Below are 23,243 nucleotides of genomic sequence, written 5' to 3' on the forward strand. Positions count from 1 at the left end.
TCTTGCGTGATTGTGAGAGTCAGATAGCGTAAGCGTCACGTCAGATGCGGGAACCCCGGCAAAGATCTGAATAACTGTGACAAGGGCCAAAAGCCAAATCATTATGGCCGGATGACTTGGACAGAGCATCTCCGAAACGGGAAGGCCTGTGGGGTGACACGCCAGCTGTGGTGAATACCTACTCAGAGTGGTCTGAGTAGGGAAAAACCATAAACTGGGTGCCGGGTTGGCTCTTCTGGTACAAACCTGCAGAGGGCTAATGCAGCACAAATGGAAGATAATTTTGATTATGGTTATGGGAGTATTGTGTCATGCCATTGTGTCATGTCAGTGCCTCAAACCCTTCCGCTGCATAAAAGCACACATGTCGGGGACATTACGGATGAAAGTTGGTTTGGGGTTGATATCTGAAAAACTGCAGGCCAGAAATCAGACAGAATAAAGCAACTGATAACAACGGCCAGTTGGCTCCGCAATCAGGCTATAAAAACACTGGGGTATAGAGACACCGGATGTACATTGTTTCTGTGCCTATGATGATTGGCGTTTCGCATTGTCCAATAAAAGTCCGGCCTCTGGAGTGGGCGGGACATCGGGGGCTGGCGGGGAGATTCGAGTGTGGCGATGAAGATCCCGGTTCGGCTTGTAACGTGGGAATTAATCCTCTGCTGATCATATGGGTCCATAAAACCAGCCATCGCTCATCTGAAACGTGGTAGCCGAAAGACGTGGGGTCTTTAAGGCCGCATTTCAAGACTTAAAGTAAAGTTTTGCATGCCTAAAATGGGGGTCGTTTCCTATCGGGGAGGTTAATACGGCAACCCGCGTTAGCCTGGTAGCTAACTAACGGTGTTGAACCGACCGATCTGACGGCCATGTAAACTGTAGAAGTGCTGTAACCTATCTGATCCAGTGGCTTATTGTGGCCCTACCACTGCTTCGCTCAGGGCGACCTCGGCGTTGATTACTGGCAGCGCCCCGAAGGGAGAGGCCTGTGCTCGCTGCTAGTTCCATTAGCATTAGCCCGTTAGCAGGCTGGTTGTTATGGCTGACCTGATCTGTTAGGTTCAGATCAACAGTCTCTCCAGTTAATTATTTCACGGCTTCTAATTGAACACTGTATGTGTTGATTTTTTTGGTTTATATGTCTAGGTAGCTAGTTAGCCATGTGAATATTATTATTATTATTATTACAATTATATTCTTCCAAAGCACGCTTATACCTGCACAGCAACGTATTAATCATAGCGGAGTGCCTTGTCAAAATGAACTCATCCAAACCGCCTTACTTTTTAAATGTCTCACTTTTAATATAGTTACCTGTCGGAAAGTGTAGAAGTATTATATTAAATATCTTTTTCATTGTCGTACTGTTGGTTGTCAGGTGATTAAATCATCCTCCATGTTTTTTGTTGTTGTTTGTTTTTAGCGCAATAATGGAGGAGATGGAGGTGGACTTTGTTCCCGGACGCACTGCTGCAGCTGGGCAGGATGAATCTGAACCTGTTGTCATCCTGGACTCTGGAAGCAGCACAGAGGTGGAGGAGGACGAGGATGATGAGCCCGAGTCCCATGATCCGCAGCTCCTGATGAATTCCTGGGCATTCAGTCAGAGGATTGCAGGTCAATTGGGGGCCATGAGAGGGTCCCTGACCATCAGGGGACGGCCTGCCAGGTACCACGGGGGCTGGAAGGAGTGATGTTTGGTGATGTCTGATGTACCTAATGCACAATTACAGATCTCTTTCTGTGTGAATTTTTAATCTTTTGGGTATTCTTTATCAGTATCATTAAGTTATTCTGCTGTGTAATGGCTTTGGAGTTTTAGCATGATGTTAGATGGGACTGTTGGTAATTACAACATAGCATTGAGTAGCGTGACCTGCAGGAGTACGCCTGTGCTGTGATCAGTCAGTAGTAGGGGTGTAACGGCACACACAGTTCATGTTTGGGTTAAGGTTCGGTGCAGTTTCGATATAGCAGGGAAAACTATTTCTTTTGAAGTTATAAAAACTGCAAGCCCAAATAGGAACAGTTGTAAACCAAAGTCAATTTGACTATTGACGTGACTAAACAAAACCTAAAAGACACTTATTTGCACATTGTAAAAATACATTAAAAAGATATCATAGCAATCACAACTAACTAAATCTCATGTTCTCTTCTATCAGCTATGGTCACACATCTGTAGCAATAACCACTCCTATGGCTGTAGTTATTTTTTAGCTCATTCTGAATTTCCTGGCAAAAGTTCCTTAAATGCATGGTGACTAACACGGCTGTTACACTCTTGCTCCAGTAGCAGACGCACTGAAGTGATGTCGACTGAAATGAGCGAGCACGTTAGATGCATTTCCAGAAATGTATCCGAGTTTGGCGCAATAGAGCCGACAGACCGTCTTGGTCTTAACAGCTACTCCAGGGGTGTCAAACTGCAGTCCTGGGGGGCCAGAACTCTGTATATCTTAGTTCCTTCCTTGGTCCACCACAAATGATTCAGCTCAAGAGCTGTGTGATAATTCGTACAAGGAGTTGAATATGGAGTGTTAAATGAGGGGAAACCCTAAAATGGGCAGGACTCCGCGCCCACAGCTCTGACTGGCAAATTAGCATCGCTTAAGTCTTTCGGCTAAACTGAGAATGTTTGTGTTGAATCATCATACTTATCAGTAGGGATGTCGCAATCCACTTTTTTTGGTACCCCGATTCATTCGATTCTACATTTATATCTGCCATTTCTGATCCGATCTGTTGTTAACTGTTTCATACACATACGGAATTTGAAAGTATTATTCCTTACGATGTTTCTGCAAGAGCCTAATTAGACTGGCTGCATTAAACGACGGTCTGGTGCTACCTCCTCTGGAAAGGATGGCATTGCAGACATCGCAGGTAGCTGTTGGGCTACTTTGTGTTTCCAATTGAAAGAATTTCCACACGGCTGACATCTCAGTAGTTTGTAGTTTCAAGCCACGTGCCTCAGGCTCACTGCAGCGTGTGACAGAACCTTGCAATCTTGAAAAATTGAACAGACATAGGAAATGAAATCAGATCAGGCTTTGGATCGGGCTGTTGTAACCAGTACCGATCTAGTAAAAATGCCTGGCCCGGCCCCAGTTCTTATCTTCGATATTGGCTTGGGACGCCACTGTTCATCAGCTGTGCCCTGCTACAGTTTCTGTGACATTTTGAACAGCTGTCTGTCGGACTCTGGTTTTCGGTGACGGGATACGGATTATATTTGTCAGGCCTATTAGCAGATGAGCACTTGAGGTTTAACGTCGTCTATGCTGCAGGTTGGATGGGCGTCACCAGGCCACCCTCTCTCAACCTCCACACTTCATGCTTCGTATGCCCCTGGTGCCCCAATTCGGCGTGAGTGACACTGTGGAGGTGGGAGGTGCCAGGGATGAGGAGGTGCAATGGGAGGAGCAGCAGGAGGTTATTACAGACCCGGGCAGTCCTGCTGCTGCCCCACCTCGGTCTTTGGAGGGTGTTGACACTCCTTTGGTCCGAACTTCGCAGAATCCTGCTATATCAGGTAAGACCTAAGACTTATGTGATTTAGTAATGAAGTTAATATACAGTATTATCACACCTAGTTGAGATCATCAGTAAGTTTAACAAAAAATCTTTTCTTTGTGATAGGAAACAAAGCTTAGCTTTTCTGCCGCTGCGTTTGTATGTGGTGTCTGAACCAGTCATAATCCTTGCTGTTGGACTCCCTTGCTGACAGTGTGTCGTGTTTATGAGAAATGTAATAAAAATGAGCAAGGAATAGAAAAGCAAACAAGAACTGGTCACAAAAAGACATTCCACTGTATGGAAATATTTTGGATTCCCTAGAGACGATATTGAGTAAAAGCAGTGACTTGTCAGCACTGCTTTGTGTCGGGCAGAACTTGCAGCATCACCACCGACTTATTTGACAGATTCTGTTGGTAGATAGTTTTGGCTGTAGGTTATTTTGGGTGAATTTTCAACTTTTTTGCTTTACAAATACAATATCACAAAAAATTTCAATTGCAATACAGTGGTACCTCGGTTCTCGAACTGAATCCATTCCGGACTCCGGATCGAATCCTAAAAAGTTTGAGTTCTGATCGAATTTTTCCCATCAGAAATAATGGAAAACCAATTAATTGGTTCCCGGCCAAAAAAATTACACCGAAATATATATATATATTTTTATTTTTTAGCGTTTAAACACAAAATGAACAGGATAAAACAAGAAGAGCATTTTTTTTTCTTAATGGCTTCCAAAACGATAAAGATCTTATCCCAACATTACCCCTGTCCTGCCCCAATCGTCCGCTCCTTCTGTGTGCCACGCCCCCTCGTTAACCTCGTGTGGGATCCCCATGTGATCAGCTGTTTCTGGTTGTTGTCATTAGTCCTCTGTATTAAGTCCGCGTTTGTTTGTTTCCCCAGTCCGGTCATTGGGTGCGTTCGACTTGCTTACAGCTCTGGCTTAAAGCAACGCATTCTGATCCTGACGCAATGCATTACGGTTAGATGGATTGCGACCTCTCACCCGGCTGCACAAACTGGAACCGCCTCCGTGACGACACACCTTTGCCCTTATTGGCTGAAGAGTTTAGTTACACGCATGACGTTTGTATCCCAGGCAGTTCCGATGCGTAATCTGCTATTTCTCCGGAATATCACGTAAAGCAGTGAGAACTGATTTTCAGTTAATTTACCTGGTAAAATAAAGTTTAAATAAATGACATAAATGCTCTAATAGTACATGTAAGTTAGTGGTTTATTTATTGTTAGTTACTGTAATGTTGTGCTACTTTATTTGGTTAATCAATTCAAGTAAGAATTGCATTGTAGTATGACTCATTTCCTGGCGCGTACAATTTATATAGGTCAGCGTTCACGGTTCGACTTCTCATATTCAGATCGAGTTCTAGGTCAAACTGGTTTGTTCGACTTTCAAGAAATTCGAGTTCTAGTGAGTTCGAGAACCGAGGTATCACTGTACTTGAAATTTTTCCAATATCATGCAGGCCAATTAGGATAACTGCCTATTTCCTAAGAGAACACTAACATTTAAGACGGGAGAATTGTTGAAACATTGAAACCTTAGAAACGGATATTTACATCAACAAGCTGAGTATCAAAGGACATTTGTTTTTCAGCTGTAGTCCCCTTTGCGTCAGTGAACATTTGTCTCCAGGTCCAATTTTAATGACATTCTTTAAAAAGAAATAAAGAACTTTTCCAAAGAGTTGGCAAACCACCTCAGACCAGAGTTTCTAGGATTTCTGTTCAACCTCATTTGTTGGATCTTGCCAGCTGACTAGTTTAGTAACAAGTTCTCCACATTCATTAGCATACCTTAAAATTTGTTTTCTGGTCAGTTACTGCATTATTAATGGAATCGGCCAATAGACAAATGCATTCAACATGTTTTAATTCCTTTGCCAAATCAATTTTCATTTTTTCAGCAAAACCATTTACTTCTTTGCTAATATTTGGTCCCTAAATAATGCCCATTTATCTTCTACGTAGAAAACATAGTCAGGAAGAGGTTTAGCTGTCTTTGCAACTGCCTAAGCTGTGTTGAAAAGGGACCATTTTCAAAAGCTGATTATCTGACTTTGCATTATACCTTCTGTCGGTCGGTATGATTTGTTATCGTGGTTTTTTACATTGCACTCTTTGTGCCTTTACAGTCACAGCGTTTTGCATTTACTGCTCAAGGAGTTGTCCTTGCACAGAAATGTTCTGCCCTCAGAATGAAAAATGATTGCTTCACATAGATAACCAAGGCAGGAACAAGACATCTGATTGGTTGGTCCTGCCTCTAGTTGCTTAAAGGTCGCCCGGGACCTCCACCTCCGCTGTCCTAATAGATGCTTGATATCTGTAGTGATCTGTAAATGTGTCTTATTTGATAGCCGTATAAAACTCTGTGATAGGGCTACGGTCTACTGTCTTGACCCAGAATCGGAAGAGGGTAATTAATGATATTTGCAATGATCTTAATCTATCAGTGATTAGAAGAGAGGTCATGGAGGTTGTCATCATAACACGGGTTGGGGACAGTTCTGCGTGCGATGTCATTATGGAAAGCCTTTTTTTAAACCATGTCAATATGGTACAATTGTGTGTGATTTTAAAAAACAGAACTTTTGCATTTAAGGGCAAAGGGATCAGTCTGTAATGCATTATATTGGTTGCTGTATTGTCTCCTGTGTTACCATGTGATAACATTTCGGCTTTTAATCATAAACACTGAAACTCAATCTGTTAAAATTTCAAGGAAGGGGTTCATTGTTTGTCTGATATGGTGAATTATATGTCTGACTTAGAACAAGTGAAGTAAAAGGAGCAAAGTAGTCAAGGGACTGAGGACTGAATTTTCTGACAGAGATCAGGCCCCCGGACAGCCCAAGGAATCAGATGTTTATGTGTATAATAATGTGAATATATAATCTATAATAAACCTATATCCTTAAAGCATGGGGCAGCTTTTATATTGAAGCATTATCAAAGTGCACATAAGATATATTTGTGCGAATTCCAAAACATTTCATTAGTAATTTACTTCTGACACAACTTTTTCCTGAATTTGCGTGGAACCTTAATGATGCACACTTTGATGACATTTCCATAAGAATGTCGTAAAAGTCCGATCGTGAACCAACCTCTCAGCGGTTCTAACACTAATGAGAGATTTGCTAATATCAGGGACCTGCATCACGAAGCTACAGCGTCCTGAAACGGATGTATATCTTTTGTTGACAGTATATCTTGTGTGCACAACAATTCTTTGGTCCATTGGCTGAAGTCCTGATGTGGCCACGTAAGCAAAAATGGCACCTAAATGAGGGCATTTTTGCCCCCTCTGTAGCAGAAAAAATGTCATGTCCAGATGTATTTAGTCTCACATTTTCTGTCCCAATGTCTTTCCATATGTGATCGACCAGTGTCTGGTTCATATGTCTACTTGGTCTCGCTTGGCCCTTTGGTGATGATGAAACAAATTATCATTTCATTTTTCAAAAGAAAAGGGGGAATGCCCTCTAAAAGGAGGGGAAGGAGAGGCACCGGCTGTAGGAAGGAGTTTCTTGTTTACTTGTTTTGTTGTGGTTGTCGTGCTGTAGTGACAACAACGTACTGACCATATACCTTGTGCTAACCTTTGTAAATGTATTTTTTGCTGTTTGTCTTAAAAAGCACCATTTCGTATGTGCTTTTGTGTGCCATCCTGTCGCATTGATACTCAAATCTTACATTTTTCTTGCCACTGTCACCTCTGACTCGCTCACTGGGGGCTTTGGGCAGGATAATGTAAAGTGCTTTGAGACAATGTAATGTTGTGAAAATACGCTATACAAATAAAAATATTTTTTCCATTAAAACCCTACTAAATAAAACATATTATTTCTGTAAATTGAATATTTAACAGTAATACAGTTTAGTTAAATGTGTTGCGTTGTTGATTTAAGTGTTGCGCCTAAATTTTGTGCTGATGCTCCTTAAATTTTAAGGAGCACGAGCCACGAATGGGATTTGTCAGTCTGGAGCCCCGTTTGATCCCAGTGAAATTGGTTTGGCCTGGAACATTGAACTCAAAATCTGAGCTATGTATTTTATTCAGCTGGGCTATTTAAAACAATGTATTATTCCTCTCTGAATGCTTTCCTATGGGGTCTCCTCAGCAAACAAGATGAATTTACTTAAGTCATGAGTCATTATGAACTGCTGATGATGTCATATATATTTAATTCCACTTTAGTGACATATTTGGACTTTATATACTTATTTGGTAGAAGGGAGAAGTGATTACATGATGACTGTTTTCAACTTTGAAACAGCCTTATACGAATGTTAAATTTGTTGTGCTGTTGGACCTAACACCTAAAGTCCTGCTTATTGTGTGAAGAACCATGAAGTATCTGTTGAATGATTACCACACACTCCCAAAAAAGGGTAAAAACTGGTACCTTTGCTTGCCACTTGAGCTGTACCCTCAAGGGTCTGCCATTTGTACCCTAGTTGTAGGTGTGGACTCTGAGGAACATTTCTGTACCATTGATGGTACATTAATGCTGTTTGTACCTTTGGGATGTTCCTTAGAGTCCATTTCTGTACCTTAAAAGGTACGATTACAAGGATACAGCCTCACTGACAAGGAAAGGCAGGACATGAGAGTGCAGGACTGTGTTAATATGGAGAAGATGGAAACATTTAAACTAACCTATGCAAGCACTGCAAAACATGGGGGGTTTTCCCATTGACATATATGGTGTCCGACAAAGGGGATTTGTTGGCTGAGGCCCCCGAGGAACTGAAATCTGTGATCTATTGGGTAGATCTGCTGTTGACCGGCTGCCTTTAGGGCTGTATGTAGAATATTCCATCTTGCGCTTCTCCGGTTGTGCTACAACAAACGTCTTGCAGAAGCCTTTATAGAATGTTAAAAGGCACAGATGTGTTAGTCTATTTGTTAAGTTTGGCTGTTTCCAGTTGACACCTGTGACAATTAGGGTAATTAGCAATTCCAGATATTTTTGTGGGGGTTATAAATAGTATGTCCTAAATAATAATCAAGACGGCCATTTCACATTTCTCCAGTTAAATAAACTGCGGACTACTCTTAACTAAGTGTGTCAAGGCTCGCGAAAGTCATGTCCCTCAATAAGGACAGATCGATGCGTTTCCTGTTATGACAGCCGACGTTCAAGAAATGCGTCTCCCTCCTCTCAGAAACACAACTCTAATGGTATTTGACATGCACAGAATATTCGGTATTTCATACGAATTTAAGCGTTTAACGCACTATCTGCATGAACTGTGGTGCATGTGTTGCAGGTGGTGCAGTCGCTGCGGGGAACGAGGAGGCACCACCTGCAACCACAGAGGAGCCTCAGGTCAGGCGCGGCTGCTGCACTTCACTGTCTTTCCAGTTTAATAGCTATTTAACTGTATATCCATGCCAAATGCCATTTGATGCAGACCTTGTTAGCTCTGTTTTAATGTGGCTACAGAATGCTTTGTGACTACTCTGGCGGTGGTTATTCAGTAACTGTTCAGATGACCGGTGGTAGCGTTTTCTGAGTTAATATGTCAGCTATCATTGACCTTAGCAAAGCCCTAGCCTGGAAATATTAATCATTAACTTTAGCAGGAAATGTGTAAATCTATACTCAGTCTTGCGTTACATGTAGAATTTAGAGTTTTAAAAGGTTTTGCTGAAGTCCTTAAATAGTTGCGTGTTAGAGGGACCTGTAAAGATACTATTGAATGTTTGTCTGTTTCCCAAGCAGTAAAGTTTCTCAGGAACGTCCCTGATTTGTCTTTGCCTGTGGCTCGTGTCTGTCTCCGTCATCTCAGCCGGCTGAAGCAGCTCTGCCTGCTAGCGGCAAGGAAGAGGATGGACGGGACACAGAGGGGGAGATCTGCTCCATCTGCTTCGAACCCTGGACCACAGCCGGGGACCACCGGCTCGCCACGCTGCGCTGCGGCCACCTCTTCGGCTTGTCTTGCATCAAACGCTGGCTGAAGGGGCAAGGAGCCAAGTGTCCCCAGGTGGGGGTCCCGCCCCATGTCACCCACCTCTGGAAACGGACTGAACCATCAGCTACATCATTACAGGGGTGGCCGGGTTCAGTGATATATGAGCGGTTATTTATGGTACTTTGCTGGGTACATGTCTTAGGTACTTTTTAAGTCATCCTGAGCCCTTAGTGTTCAGCTTTTTAGCTGTAGCCCTTTTTTCTTAAGTAATATGGGGAGTGTAACGGAACTTTAGCGTAATTAAGCTCTGAAGTGAAGGTTCTGTGTGAGGTTACTTGCAGGTCTTTGCTCCAGCTGGGTGTTGAGGTTCGTTAGCATAATTGCGTCAGTTTGTTTTGCCCTCGTGGTGCGTGGGGATAGTTAGTGGTTTAATGACAGCTGGAGAAGCCTCTGCTGTTTGTGGTCATACTGGGCTGGGTCTGCACACCAGATGTGCAGATGAAGCCTTTTAAGTCTTTGGAGTGTAAAAATGAGATTTGGCTTCCACAGCCTGCTGTATGCTCCACTGAATTCCAGCCCACCTCTATCTCCACAGTGTAACAAGAAGGCTAAGCGCTCGGATATTGTTCTGCTGTATGCTCACAAGCTAAGGGTGCTGGACAACACTGAGCAAGAAAGCATGAAGAGGTAAGGGACCCACTTCCCTCACCCTACCCTCTGTGGATCACAGAGCATGCTCAGTAATGGTGCGTCTGAGGACGGGGCCCACTTCCCTCACCCTACCCTCTGTGGATCACTGAGCATGCTCAGTAATGGTGCGTCTGAGGACGGGGCCCACTTCCCTCACCCTACCCTCTGTGGATCACTGAGCATGCTCAGTAATGGTGCGTCTGAGGACGGGGCCCACTTCCCTCACCCTACCCTCTGTGGATCACTGAGCATGCTCAGTAATGGTGTGTCTGAGGACGGGGCCCACTTCCCTCACCCTACCCTCTGTGGATCACTGAGCATGCTCAGTAATGGTGTGTCTGAGGACGGGGCCCACTTCCCTCACCCTACCCTCTGTGGATCACTGAGCATGCTCAGTAATGGTGTGTCTGAGGACGGGGCCCACTTCCCTCACCCTACCCTCTGTGGATCACTGAGCATGCTCAGTAATGGTGTGTCTGAGGACGGGGCCCACTTCCCTCACCCTACCCTCTGTGGATCACTGAGCATGCTCAGTAATGGTGCGTCTGAGGACGGGGCTGTTAGCCTGAGGTGATGGTGTTGCATATATTACAGCACCCTTTAATTTTTTAAGCTAAAAATCGGGATTTCTGCACAATCAGGTCCCTGGAGCAGGAGCAGTCTCTTCGCAGGAAGGCCGAGCTGGAGTCTGCGCAGTGCCGGCTGCAGCTGCAGGTGCTGACGGACGAGTGTGGGAAACTGCGCAAACAGCTGCAGGTATTTCCGTGGACCCAAGGTATTGGTCTCTGTGGTTCAGTTCCCGTGCATTAGCTGCTCGGAAATGCGGATGGATGGATGGATGGATGGATGTCCCTCGCCCAGTTTGGTCTTATTGAATGGAGAGCAATGGTTATGCCATCAGTGATGGTAAAAGTAAATCGATATTTTCCTTCTGCAGGAGCTGAAATGTCTGATGGCTCAGACGGGTTGCAGTTCCTCGCAGGGTCCTGGACCCTCCCAGGTGGGCCCCTCCCATCACCAAGACCCCGCAGGCTCCTCGACGGCCGGTGGTCACTATGTCTTCACCAAGGCTGTGCTGCTGTGTCAGACGGGCGGGTGCCGGGTGCTGTCCTACTGCGAGCCCCTCAGCTGCCTGCTGGCCTCCCAGCCTTCACCACAGGCCACCCTGGTGCCGGGTGAGTGCCCCCCCCCCCCATTTTTGGCAATCCTTTTCCATGGCGTGTTATGCTTTAAACTTTCATTCTACTGTAGCTTCTCTGAACAGAACTGGCCGTTTTTGTCTGTTGGTGATCATAGACTTGGCACTTGTTCCCTATTAATAAATAATCCCGTCATTAAACGGGGTGATTTTGGATGTTGCTGTTTCTCCCTTATGCCAGGATGTGGGGTAAAGAAGGTCAGCGTGGTAAATCTGAAGGCCTGTCAGTATGTGCCAATCCACGCCAAGCAGATCAGAGGCCTGGCCTTCAACCGGCAGGCAGACAGCCTGCTGCTCTCCGCGGCTCTTGACAACACGGTCAAACTCACCAGGTACTGGGCCTGCTGCACCTGTTATGCGTTCAGGCTCTACTCCAAATGCAGCTAGATGTGTCACTGGGATATAGAACCATAGTGAGATTATGGTGATTTTCTTTTCTTCATTAATCAAATTGTCAAGCAGTCATGTCACAATCTGTGCAGCCAAGCATCTAGATCAGTGTTTCCCAGTCCAGTCCCCGGGGACCTGCAGACAATCCATGTTTTTCCTTCCGGGGGTTAGGAGGGAGCAAAAATGTGGACTGCTGACAGGGAGCTTGGAGGGAGCGAAAACATGGACCAACTGTGGGTCTCCTACGACCAGATTGGGAAACACTGATCTAGTGTGTGAGCTTTTACCCAAAATGGCTGCTCCTACTCCTCTGGGTAGGTACTCCAGATGTGACAAAGATCATGGCTCACATGGAATGATGAAGGACCAGTTGCAATCGTGTATTATCCAACTGCAAAACCAGAAATGCATTGGTGTCTTTATCCAAGCAAACATAACAGTTGCTCGTTCACTTTCAATATGTGGGTCGTTGGTGGACCTGAAAGAAACACTACCATTGTTCCTGAAGACTTGTCTGTCTAGTACTATTGGCTTAATTCTGCCTGGTGCAGATGGACTCCTGTAAATTTCATTTTTTGTTCAGTTGGCATCAAATAAATCAGGATTTGCATTTTCTTGGTTTGACAGCCTGTCTTTGTGTTTCTGCATCTTGCAGCCTGCTGACCAACACGGTGGTGCAGACGTACAACACGGGCCGGCCGGTCTGGAGCTGCTGCTGGTGCCTGGATGACAGCAACTATGTGTACGCCGGCTTGAGCAACGGCTCCGTGCTGGTGTACGACACGCGGGACACCAGTACCCATGTCCAGGAGCTGGTACCCCTGGGCTCCAGGTGAGTCTCACTGGGTCAGAAAGGAAGTCGTATGGCTTGGGCAGGAGAGTGGTTAGTTGAGGAATATGATTTCTTTGTAAAATAATTTTGTCCTGTTACTCCTAAGCCAAGGATGTAAACTTGAAACAGATTTGAATGTCTAGTCTCTCAGTTTTCAACTCCCCAAAGAACGGCAACATTGTGTCCTGTTTGGGCCAGTTCTGAAAATGTTGGCGTGTTTGAACAGGTCTTGCGTTCCAGCGGAGTGATGTCACCTTTGACTTCTGATCCTTTCCAGGTGTCCGGTGGCCTCGCTGTCCTATGTGCCCCGGGCCGCCTCCAGCTCCTTCCCTTGTGGGGGCCTCGTCGCCGGCTCCCTGGAAGGGGGGTGCTTCTGGGAGCAGGTGAATAGCAGCACTTACAGGCCCCATGTGCTTCCACTGGAGACGGGGGGCTGTACAGATATCCAGGTGGAGCCTGAAACCCGGCACTGCCTGGTCACCTACCGGCCTGGTGAGAATCCTTTACTCAGCTGACCAGTCGCTCAGGTAGACTGGTTCAGCTGGCTGACCGCTCAGTCATTGGCAGAACAGAATACATTTATTTTTAGATCCACTGAATGAGTCAGAATTGGGGTCTTGGCAATACAGACACGCATTAAACTGCCTAGTATTCCTGTAAATCTATAGTGCTACCTTCCTCTGCTCCTGCAAGTCTGACAAGTGTTCTTATATGGAATTTGTGTGTGTGTGTGTGCGTGCGCGCGTGTCCATGCGAGTGTGTGTGCGTGCATGTCCGTGTGTGTGTGTGTGCATGTCCGTGTGTGTGCGCGTGCATGTCCGTGTGTGTGCGCGTGCATGTCCGTGTGTGTGCGCGTGCATGTCCGTGTGTGTGTGTGTGTGTGCGTGCGTGTGTGTGTGCGCGTGCGTGTCCATGCGAGTGTGTGTGTGCGCGTACATGTTCGTGTGTGTGTGCGTGCGTGTCCATGCGTGTGCGCGTGCGTGTCCATGCGCGTGTGTGTGTGTGCGCGCGCGTGCGTGTCCATGCGTGTGTGTGTGTGTGCGCGTACGTGTCCATGCGTGTGTGTGTATGCGCGTGCATGTCTGTGTGCATGTCTGTGTGTGTGCGTGGTCCCTTTCTGAAAAGATTATACATTTCTGCTGGTTCAGTGGATGAAAGTGCTTTTGCCTTCTCAATATTGGTTAAGGGTTTTTTTTTTTTTTCTCAAATCAATGACATTGGATTAAAATGTAATAGTTTCCTTGCCTCATTCATTGGTGTACAGCAGGGGTGTCTCTTATCTGGGTTTTGGCATTTGGTCATGTTGAACTTCACAGGCTTCTGCAGCAATACAATTACTACTGTGGTTTGCATGCCTGGGAAGATCGTTGTGCGTAAGGGGACGTCCTTCTTAGCTATTCCTGTAGACACTTGTGGTGTTGGTTTGGGGTTTTGTGGGTGGCAGGTGTGCTTGGTAAATGAGATCTTGAAGATAGGGAGTCTACTGTCTTTAGCAACTTCTCTGTTTTGGTTCCTTTTTGGTCCAGGGCGCTCCAACCCAACCCTGCGCTGTGTTCTGATGGAGCTTAGCAGGACACCCCAACAGGATGACACGCAGGACCCCTCCTGCTTCTGCTGCCCGGTCCAGACCTTCACCGCCGGCTCGTCCTGCAAGCTGCTAACCAAGAACGCAGTGTTCCGCAGCCCTTCACGCGAGGGCTCCATGCTGGTGTGCGCTGGGGACGAGGCCTCCAGCTCCACCATGGTGAGAGCCCTGAAACCACGAGCGTATGAGCCATCCTGCTCAACTCTGAGGTTGAGAACGACTCTGAGCTTTGAATCCAAATGACAGAAATCTGAATTAGTGGTTACTGTGCAGGTTACCATGTGGTGTAAAATCTGGTTTCTCAACCAGATGTATGAGCTTGAATATTAGTGATATAACAAGCCTGTAGCCTTCTAATTTAATTTACAGTCCCTATTCTTCCAGCATTTAGCCCCCCACCATTTGCAAAAGTACCCTTAAATTTTCACTTTTCTTCCTTAGGTATGGGATGCAAGTAGCAGGGCCCTAATCCAGAAGCTTCCGGCTGATCTGCCAGTCCTGGATATCTGTCCTTTTGAGGTGAACCAGGGTAGCTTCCTGGCCTCCCTGACTGAAAAGATGTTGAAGATCTATAAGTGGGAGTGATCTCTTGGACCATGGCTGAGAGTTCAGAAGGCTGAGGGCAGTAGCCTTTGCGTTTGTTTCAAACATGCACTAAGATCCCAGTTTATGGAACAGGTGTGGAGAGAGGGATGTGTTTTGATCTTGAGTGGAGGACCGCATTTCCAAGGTAGCGGTCTGTACTGGGCAGCAGACTACCGTTCCGCTCAGTTGTGATGTGGACATGTTTGCATCAGCCTTCTATCATGCTGCACGGAAGAGGAGTTTTCTTGAGGTAGACTTGTAAATAGAATCTCTAAGACACCACAGTGGTCCTGCTGTCAAGAGGATCCCAAATGAAAGTCACCTGCTGTGGATTGCGTGCAAGTATCCGTGCCACTATGGAGGCGCTGGCCTGGGTGTGAGATCTCTATTCTTGGTTCTCTCCTGCCTCTTACCAGCAAGCAGCCCCTGTATCCCGACACCTAATCATTTTTGTTTCCGAAAGTCAATTATGGGAACACCAGCTTAGGCAGTCATTCTGCATATTATTTATCTGGTATGTATTTTTGCTGTACCACAGGTTTTTCTTTTTAAACACTTAAACGCCTTATAGTAAAGCATGTTTTGGAGTTGAAAGCCAATGATGGTCCTACTGCTGGTTCAAATGTTTATGTGCAGCATGGCACTGGGATTTTTAATGTTGAACTGAGCCCTTGTTCCATCCCTCAAAGAAGTAGGTTTCTGAAGTGTCATTATTTTCAGGACTGTAGTGCAATGTTCCCCAATCCAGTCCTTGGGAACCATAGTTGGTCCATGTTTTGCTCCCTCCAGGACTGTAGTGCAATGTTCCCCAATCCAGTCCTTGGAAACCATAGTTGGTCCATGTTTTGCTCCCTCCAAGCTCCTTACCAGAAATTCCACATTTTTGTTCCCTGCTGGAAGGAAGCAAAAAGTGGACCGACTGTGGGTGTTCAAGGATTGTATTGGGAAACAGCTGTAGTGTGTCTGAAAATAAGAAACTTAAGAGGTCTAGTATGCACTGTTGTGGTAAAAGCAGGTTTTAACAATGTTTTTGCGAACCTGAAGGAATAAGTGCTGTGGTCCTTTTTACTTTGGATAGTATCTGGGGCCTAGAGGGGTAATTGTGCAAGTGGCCTTTAAAGAAGACTGGAGACACTGTAGCCTGAAGGAGGAAACTGCTCTTCGTTAATGATCTGTGGCTGAAGTAGAGGTGTCTAACTCGCATCTTGCGGCAAAATACTTTTAGCCACTTCGAAGAATCAAAATTGTTCCAGCAAGGACATGTGGCAGTACTCAGTCCCCATGCCCCAATATGACATCACTCTCCTTGGGTAGAGGAAGAAACCCCCCCTGCCAAGCAGGTGTCCCTAAAAGCAGCATCTCCAGATCATCACAGCCACTCTCACTGTTCTCACCCACTTCTCCATGAGTCAGGTCTGTGCCGGTCTGTTACTGCCATAGAGCAGGGATTTGCAGACCAGTTGGGGATTATTTTTAACTCCCACCTTGCAGGTTGTTGTAAAGGTCCTGACTGCGGATTTTGCCTTACCCCCCCTCCCCCCCAAAAAAAAACAAATTTATACATATGTATGTGTTTTTGTATGAATGTAAGTATTCCTTCCCATTGTATTATTGTTTTACAATAAAATATTTTATTTTACGGTTACGATTTTGTGTAGTGACCAGTATCTTGCGAGGATAGCTAACCCTAATCCCCACCAGTATCGCATGTGATATGCTGTGTTATGACCATGCAAACCTCCGACCCAGTGACACTCCCACGCTGCCGGCACCTGCTCTACCTACAAGCAAATCTCTCCATCCTTCAATGCTTTGAGAAGAGAAAAAAAAAAATTTCACAACACCTGGGGACACTTGTCATATTTGGGTTCCTTGATTCTGCACCTTTTCATTTCGTCATGGTTCCTTGTCACATGGGCACTTGACTTAAACTTAGTGGGACATTGTTTTGCTATCTTCTCAACAAAGCAATTAAATTGATGTTTGGGGGCTGGTAGGATGTGCCTTTTAGAATCTACCTGGAGCTTCCCAGGGACCAGAAGGGTAGGTTTAATCTGGCAAAAGGATATCTCCTGCAAGAGCTAAGTGTGTGTGATATTTGATGATATTAAATAGAGAATATTTACAAAATGAGGAAACATGTTTTAACAAGTTCAAAGTACCTTTTGTGCGAAAACAAACGGGACCTTTTTAAAAATATTTTGCTCCTGTCACCATCGGTGCGAAGGCAGGTCATATGTTCAATGGGATGTGTTCTCTGATGTCTGAAGATATTACATTTTTGTTTTAACACGATTCCTGCTGTAATTTATTTTCATTCACCTTCCAACCAAAGTACATAAATGCTGTTAGGAATACCAGAAGATGTAGATATTTTTCAAACGCAGGTACTCAAACTTTAAATACTTGCGTTCTGCCGTGAATTATATCATGATCGATAATGGTTAGAAATTTCATTCTAGTTGATTTATGAACTTCTACAAATGTGAATTTTATAAAATGCAAGGTGACACCGCTGCCTGTAACGTTGCTGATCTTTCAGTTTAACTATCTCTCTATTACAGTTTCTCTTGTGTGACCTTTCACCGAAGCTAAGTGCGTTTAAGGCTAAATTATTATTCTGAATGTCAATTAAGGACAATATTTCTGTCTTCACAGCTTTACATTGCTTGCAATACAAGACCGCTGAAGACGCGTGAACGAACAGAAGATATTTAATTTCATGATAATCATAATCATAAACGACGCAACCTAGATAGGACTTTATGGTCAACATAGGACTTTAAGTGCTTAGTTGTGTTTGCGTGAGATACATATGAAATATTAAAAAAAAACACTATATTCACTGTAGAATGGTAATCTGACAATTACGCCAAAGTCACAAATTAATTCACTTGGAAAAAATGTATATGGATTTAAAAGACCCGAGATCACCAAATCATAACACAACACGTACAAATACGCCACTTCATGCAAACACTTCCTTCGTTTCTTTTTATAATACAGCAAGCATTTGCAGGATGTTGTTTGCGGTGGTCCGCAGAGCCACAAAACACACAGGAAGAGGAGAAAAGGAGGAGGAGGAGGATAAAGGGAACTGGGGGCAGATACTAGATATACAATTACTAGAGCTGCACAGCCCTTTCCTCCTGGATACCTCTAGTTACCTAGAAGAGTGGTTTCTTGGGGAACCGAACGTTAAAAAAATCCAATAACTTTTTTTTGAAGTTATCCGACTGCTATTATGAATGCAAAAGTAGCGCATACCCTGTGAAATATTTCTTAAGCATCGCTATCGGCGCGATCTACACTCCGTAGATCTAGCTGCGCGCCTGCCCACCGGGCGCAGGCTGACGCTTTAAACAGGGGTGGCGTTCTCGCCCGTCTCGCTGTAGCAGTCCCTCAGAAGATGGCGGCGTGTAGACGTGTTCATCTTATCTTACTGTTGATGTCTCTCACGGCGTGCCTATTCTCCACGGCGGATCAACGGCAGCAGAACGGCAACGGAAACGCCCGCGGGATTTTGCAGCAACCGGGCGGCGGGAACCTGCCGGGGGTCTCGCAGTCCCGCCGGGCCGCCGGCTGGAAGCTGGCCGAGGAGGAGGCCTGTCGAGAAGACCTGACCCGGCTCTGTCCGAAACACACCTGGAACAACAACCTGGCCGTTTTGGAGTGCCTGCAGGACAGGAAAGATGTGAGTTGGGGGGCTCCTGCGCGCTTATGGTGGGGGGAATATATGCTCCGTCGGGCCTGGGGGATGGCTGCAAACGCAGGAAGCGGGGAAGGGAGGAGGATGGCGGCGGAGTTGGGGGGAGGTTGCTTAGGTGGCGTACATACAGCTACTGCTGGTGTCGATGCGGCCGTGAGCCGCGGGGAGTCTCCGGGACGGTTTGGCGGATGTATGCGGTGGAGGAGAAGCCCGTTGTGGGCCAACCCGGTGCGCTTTGGCCGCCTCGCAGCCTGGCGGAGCCGGCAGCCTCTGCGTCACGAGCGCCGGCCTGGAAAACCCTGATGGCCGATCGCATATCTTGCATTTTGCTGTCGGATTTAGGTTCTTTTGCTATTACAGGCTGTCAGTCTGCCTTCCCCCTCTATATGCCCAGGGCCTCATTTCCGATTAAAGTCACTGGGACTGCAGCCTTTGGTGCTCGAATCCATTGCGGTTTTACAAATCCGCCAGGAAAAAAAGTTAACGATAAACTTTCAACCGTCTGTCATGCTGAATGCCGGTCATGCACGGTCGATTTGTACAGAAATGGTTTTAAATGTAAAGGAGCGAAGTGGCCAGTTCGCCGTGCAGCCCTCCTGAAGCTGTCGTTATTTTTTTTACCATTCTCTCTAATGGGATCTTCTTCAGGCAGAATCTGGTGACTCATGTGAATCTGTAATCGCGATTAATTGTGTGTGTGCATGTATGGGGTTGGGGGTTAATTAATGTGAATTGTACCGTGGTGGCCTGGCATATACCAAGACACCAAGAACTACACTCTAAAATGTGTAGTGATGATTTTAGCCACGTGTGAATGAAGTCAAATCTATTTGTATTTGACATGGCTGCTTCATCGTCAGTGAGTTTGCCCCAAAGGATTCCTTTTGAAACCAGAAGACATTATGCTTTGGTTAAAACCTATTATTTAGACTAGTTTTTGACACTCCCTCTGAGACACAAATGAGTTTTAACTGGTTAGTATGTTTTCAGGTTCCTGCAAGGTGGTTGGGGGTGGTGGTGGTATTTCCTCTGCCTTGCTGGCTTTATGCATGTATCTTGTTGGCGTCCTGCCTGTTCCTTGTAGCTGTAGCGCTCCTGTCTGAGAGTTAAGTGGATGACCTAAGTGTTTTCAGGGTTGTGTGACGGTGACCTGGTTCACACGCAGCCTCTTCTGTGCAGTGCATCCTGCTTTGGTTTCGCTGCAGGCGACAGTCTTTGTCGCCTACAGCAGCACGTATCTTAATTTGCGTGGCCTTCATGCTGCAGGTAAGAGGGGCAGAAGGAAGTCTTGCTGTGTTGTCTGGTAACCTGTGCAGTTTACCTGGATGATCCCTGACACTGACTCTGTCTGGTGCCACAAGCCCGGCACGGCCCTGCCCTGTACAGAGTTGTAAATGTAACCCCCTTTTCCCTCTGTGGCTGTCAGATTTTTAGCAATACTTAAGCAAGCTGAAGAGCAGAGTTCTTGCCGTGAAAGCTGTTTGAAGGAGCATTTAGATGCCTGGGCGCTATGAGGTTCTTGCTAGAATTTACATTGTTATGAATGTCCGCTCTTAAGGGTGGACCCACGTAAGCCCCCCGCCCCACCTTTGACTGCACCTCCTACACGTTTGTTCTTGTAATCCAGCAATTTCATGGACTGAATTTACTTTTCGGTTGCCTCGCATTTTAACTGGAAAGGGGGTTTAATCAGTTTAGTCTCTCTGTCTACATGCCTACTGTGTCTAGCTGCTTAAATGCTCTGTGGCCTGTTTACTATGACGGGGCTCTTAGCAGTTTGTACCACACTAGCTAATTCTGCGCACGAAGGCCAAGATAAGGTGCTGGAAATGCTTATGTAATGATTCTAAATGGAAATTTTTACATACTTAAGAAAATGTCCTGCATTTCTTTTTGTTGCAATTAAAGCTTTTTATTCTATCCCTTTCTCTTGGCTCAGCGTGTTAATTGAGTGCATTGTTGGGTTAAGCATTACTGGTTTTGGTGTAGTTTCGTATAATTAATTGGATTCTGTTTTCTGGGGAACACTCTGGTTCCAGACCAGTCCTTTTGATGTCGGATGAGGTGATGGCTGGTTGTATTTTTAATGCTCAGACCCTGTAATCGTGGCTGTTTAATACACTACTTGAAAACTGAGGGTTTGAAGGTAACCAGTGACACTAAACTGTTCTGCAGGAAGTGATTGGCTGTTGGTGGCTTGTGGGTGAATGCCAGTGTTTAAGGTGGTCAGATGTATCGAAAGTTCTGGGGGCCGGGGGGGTGGTAGTGGCTGTTTGCAGGGTGACGGTTCTGAATAATGCGACAGGATGTGGGAGTGTTTTTTGTCGTATTTTGTGTTTTATATTACCTTCTGCTTGGTGAGAATGATGCTGTGAAAATCCAAACCCGTGGCAATTTGATGTATAGGAATTGCCCCTTAGCTCTGGGTGTGGCCTGTGAGACCGGTTTGCACCCGCTGTAAGTGTGCAGCACCTGTGAGGTGTGAAGGAGACCTTCAGATGCACCCCGAAGCCCCTCTGGCCCTGATGACCAGGGCGTTGCCGCTTGTATGGGCCTGTCTCCCGAGAGGGAATCTTTCTGTACCTGCAGCTCAGGGACCAGGGCACAGTAACTGGATCTCATCTGCCTCTAACCCGACTCCCACATAAGGGAGAGTGGTGTGGGTTGGGTCCGACGTTTCCCTGGCTGCTGTGGTCTGTCAGCATGTTCTCTACACGCCGGGCTCCTGTTACTGTATGCCTCTAGGATGTGTGCATGCCTGAGCAGAGTTATTTAATATATTGTTTAAACAAAGCCTGGAACCAGAATTTCTTTGAAGATAATTCAACCATATGGTTGAAGTGTGTGTGTGTGTGTGTGTGTGTGTGTGTGTGTGTGAGAGATACCCCAGGACATGGCTTTTTGTGGGGCAGCCTGTGACCATTTGGCATGTGGTAACTGGACCCAGTGGCACCTGCAGATGTATATCCTCTATCCTTCTGGCGGAACGACACGGAATCGTAACGAACCCGACTGACCGGAAGCGGCACACGCCTGTGCGGGGACGTCCCCCCCCCCCCCCCCCGGCCTGTCACCAGGCAGCTGTACTGGCGTTCCTGTTTGGCTTGGCTTCAGCGCTGTGAGCTACCATTTTGGGTGGGGTGCTGTTAGGCCTGCATGATGAAGGGAGGAGACGAAACAACAGTATTGTGTTCTTCATAGTAATAAAATAAATAACTGGAATGAGCAATGGTACTGGCATTTGTAACCCAGGAATAGGAATAAACATTTTTTTTGTTCAGTGCTGTAGCAGGATTGTAATTAATTATGCCTAAGGGACAGAAGCACTGGTAGATGGTGACTTTCAACACTGCTTCATTCCCTTGGGTGTATTTTGTTTTGCTTTGTAACAATACAGGTAACACAACATGAAATCTGACCTCTGTGACTGATCTGCCTTTGCTGAGGTGACCATTCCAAAGGAGATGGCTGCTATCTGATGGAGGTAGCCCCTGACAGCTAGGTTAAGGGAAGGGTTGGTCTGCCGTGTGCCCGTGAGTATGGAGAAGGTTCTGGGGCAGTCAATGACACTGGGCATGCTGTGAAGGTCACATTTTGAAAGTGCTTAATGTAGGAACCCTTTTTTTTTTTTGGTGGTGGTGGGGGGGGGGGTTGTTACAAAGAAGCTGTCTTCCTAACAGGGGGGGGAAAGGAATTCTGACCAGGTCTGGTGTTCTGACCAGGTCTGTGCATGACAGCTTTGGCTGTCTGGGGGGGGGGGGGGCTCTGCACCATGCCTGTCTCCAGGAAAGGCCTGAATGAATGTCTATTTGCGGGACGTGCAGTTCTGACATTTACTTCAAACCCCCCCCCCCCCCCCCCCTTTTTATGAGCTTAGCATGAATCAGAGATCTATCATTTTCTTCCCCTCTTCACTGAGGCTCATCAGACCTCATGACATCTGCCCCCCTTAAATTATGGATATATTGTAAGTTGATTACAGCTCCGAGGTGGAAATGAGTGTTTAAGGTTGAGGGAGGCTGGTGCCGTGTCTTTACATCCTTGCCGGTGGCGTAAGCAGCCTGAATGCTGCTTGTTTTGTCCCTGTAGCAGTTCGCCTTGTGAGCCACATGTTGGTTTAACCTGTTCGCCTGTGTCAGAAGCGTCTCTGCTCTGTGCTTCCGCCATCTGAAACCATAGCTCTTGTTTGGGGAGGAAACAAGGAATCAGTTTGCAGATCATCAGTGGTTGGGTTTTTTTTTTTCTTTTTTTCTTTTGGTTCGAGCTCTGCTTTCCTGTTTAAGTCTTCCCTCTGTATGTTATAATGAATGAGTGCTCTCTCTTAATTACAGGTACGTTTAGGCACCCAGAAGAGCCAAGTGCCGCCTTAAGTCCTGTAGTTGTTCACTCATGGGTTTGTTTTGTTTTTTAGGTTGATGTGGTGCTGGGGGGCTGGGAGTGTGATAGGCAGTGTAGTGTTTGGTCAAAACATTTTGGATTTGACAGCTTGGCCTAGGGGCAACTGTGTGTGTGTGTGTGTGTGTGTGTGTGTGTGTGTGTGTGTGTGTGTGTGTGTGGGGGGGGGGGTCTTGCATCTACGATGGACCAAAGAAAGCCACAGAATATACCGGGGTGCCATTTTTTGGGTGTTCACCGTCTCCCAGTGCTGCAGATGACTGAGGACTCATTCTAATCTTGTTGTGTCGCTTCTCTGCTCTTCGTTGGGGTATCTTTTTCTATTTTTTTTTTTCCCCCCCAGCCTCCTCAGCTCCTGGCTGCGGTATGTTAGATAAAGTCAAAC

At 46.0% G+C, this 23,243-nt stretch overlaps 2 protein-coding genes across 4 annotated transcripts in view; both read left to right on the top strand.

Moving 5' to 3' along the window:
• Positions 1 to 596: 596 nt before the first annotated feature.
• rfwd3 (ring finger and WD repeat domain 3) lies at positions 597 to 16,399 on the top strand. Of its 2 annotated transcripts, none has more exons than XM_023790442.2 (13): positions 597 to 762; positions 1,430 to 1,675; positions 3,297 to 3,541; positions 8,830 to 8,888; positions 9,352 to 9,546; positions 10,070 to 10,161; positions 10,806 to 10,920; positions 11,102 to 11,339; positions 11,544 to 11,694; positions 12,408 to 12,584; positions 12,862 to 13,076; positions 14,111 to 14,328; positions 14,611 to 16,399. In XM_023790442.2, the coding sequence occupies exons 2-13, from the start codon at positions 1,437 to 1,439 to the stop codon at positions 14,752 to 14,754; spliced, it is 2,088 nt and encodes a 695-aa protein (XP_023646210.1). In that variant the 5' UTR covers positions 597 to 762; positions 1,430 to 1,436; the 3' UTR covers positions 14,755 to 16,399. The 2 variants fall into 2 exon arrangements, with proteins under 2 accessions (XP_023646210.1, XP_023646211.1); XM_023790443.2 differs by having other exon boundaries at positions 598 to 715.
• A 1,692-nt stretch (positions 16,400 to 18,091) lies between these two features.
• glg1b (golgi glycoprotein 1b) overlaps positions 18,092 to 23,243 on the top strand; it is a 35,027-nt gene continuing 29,875 nt past the window's right edge. For both annotated transcript variants that reach the window (XM_072718371.1, XM_072718370.1), the window contains exon 1: positions 18,092 to 18,448. In XM_072718371.1, the coding sequence (XP_072574472.1) occupies positions 18,164 to 18,448 (285 nt within the window). In that variant the 5' untranslated portion in view covers positions 18,092 to 18,163. The remainder of the gene's footprint in view (positions 18,449 to 23,243) is intronic.

The sequence above is a fragment of the Paramormyrops kingsleyae genome, chromosome 11 (assembly GCF_048594095.1).
Source record: "Paramormyrops kingsleyae isolate MSU_618 chromosome 11, PKINGS_0.4, whole genome shotgun sequence".
In the NCBI taxonomy this organism is placed as follows: Eukaryota; Metazoa; Chordata; class Actinopteri; order Osteoglossiformes; family Mormyridae; genus Paramormyrops; species Paramormyrops kingsleyae.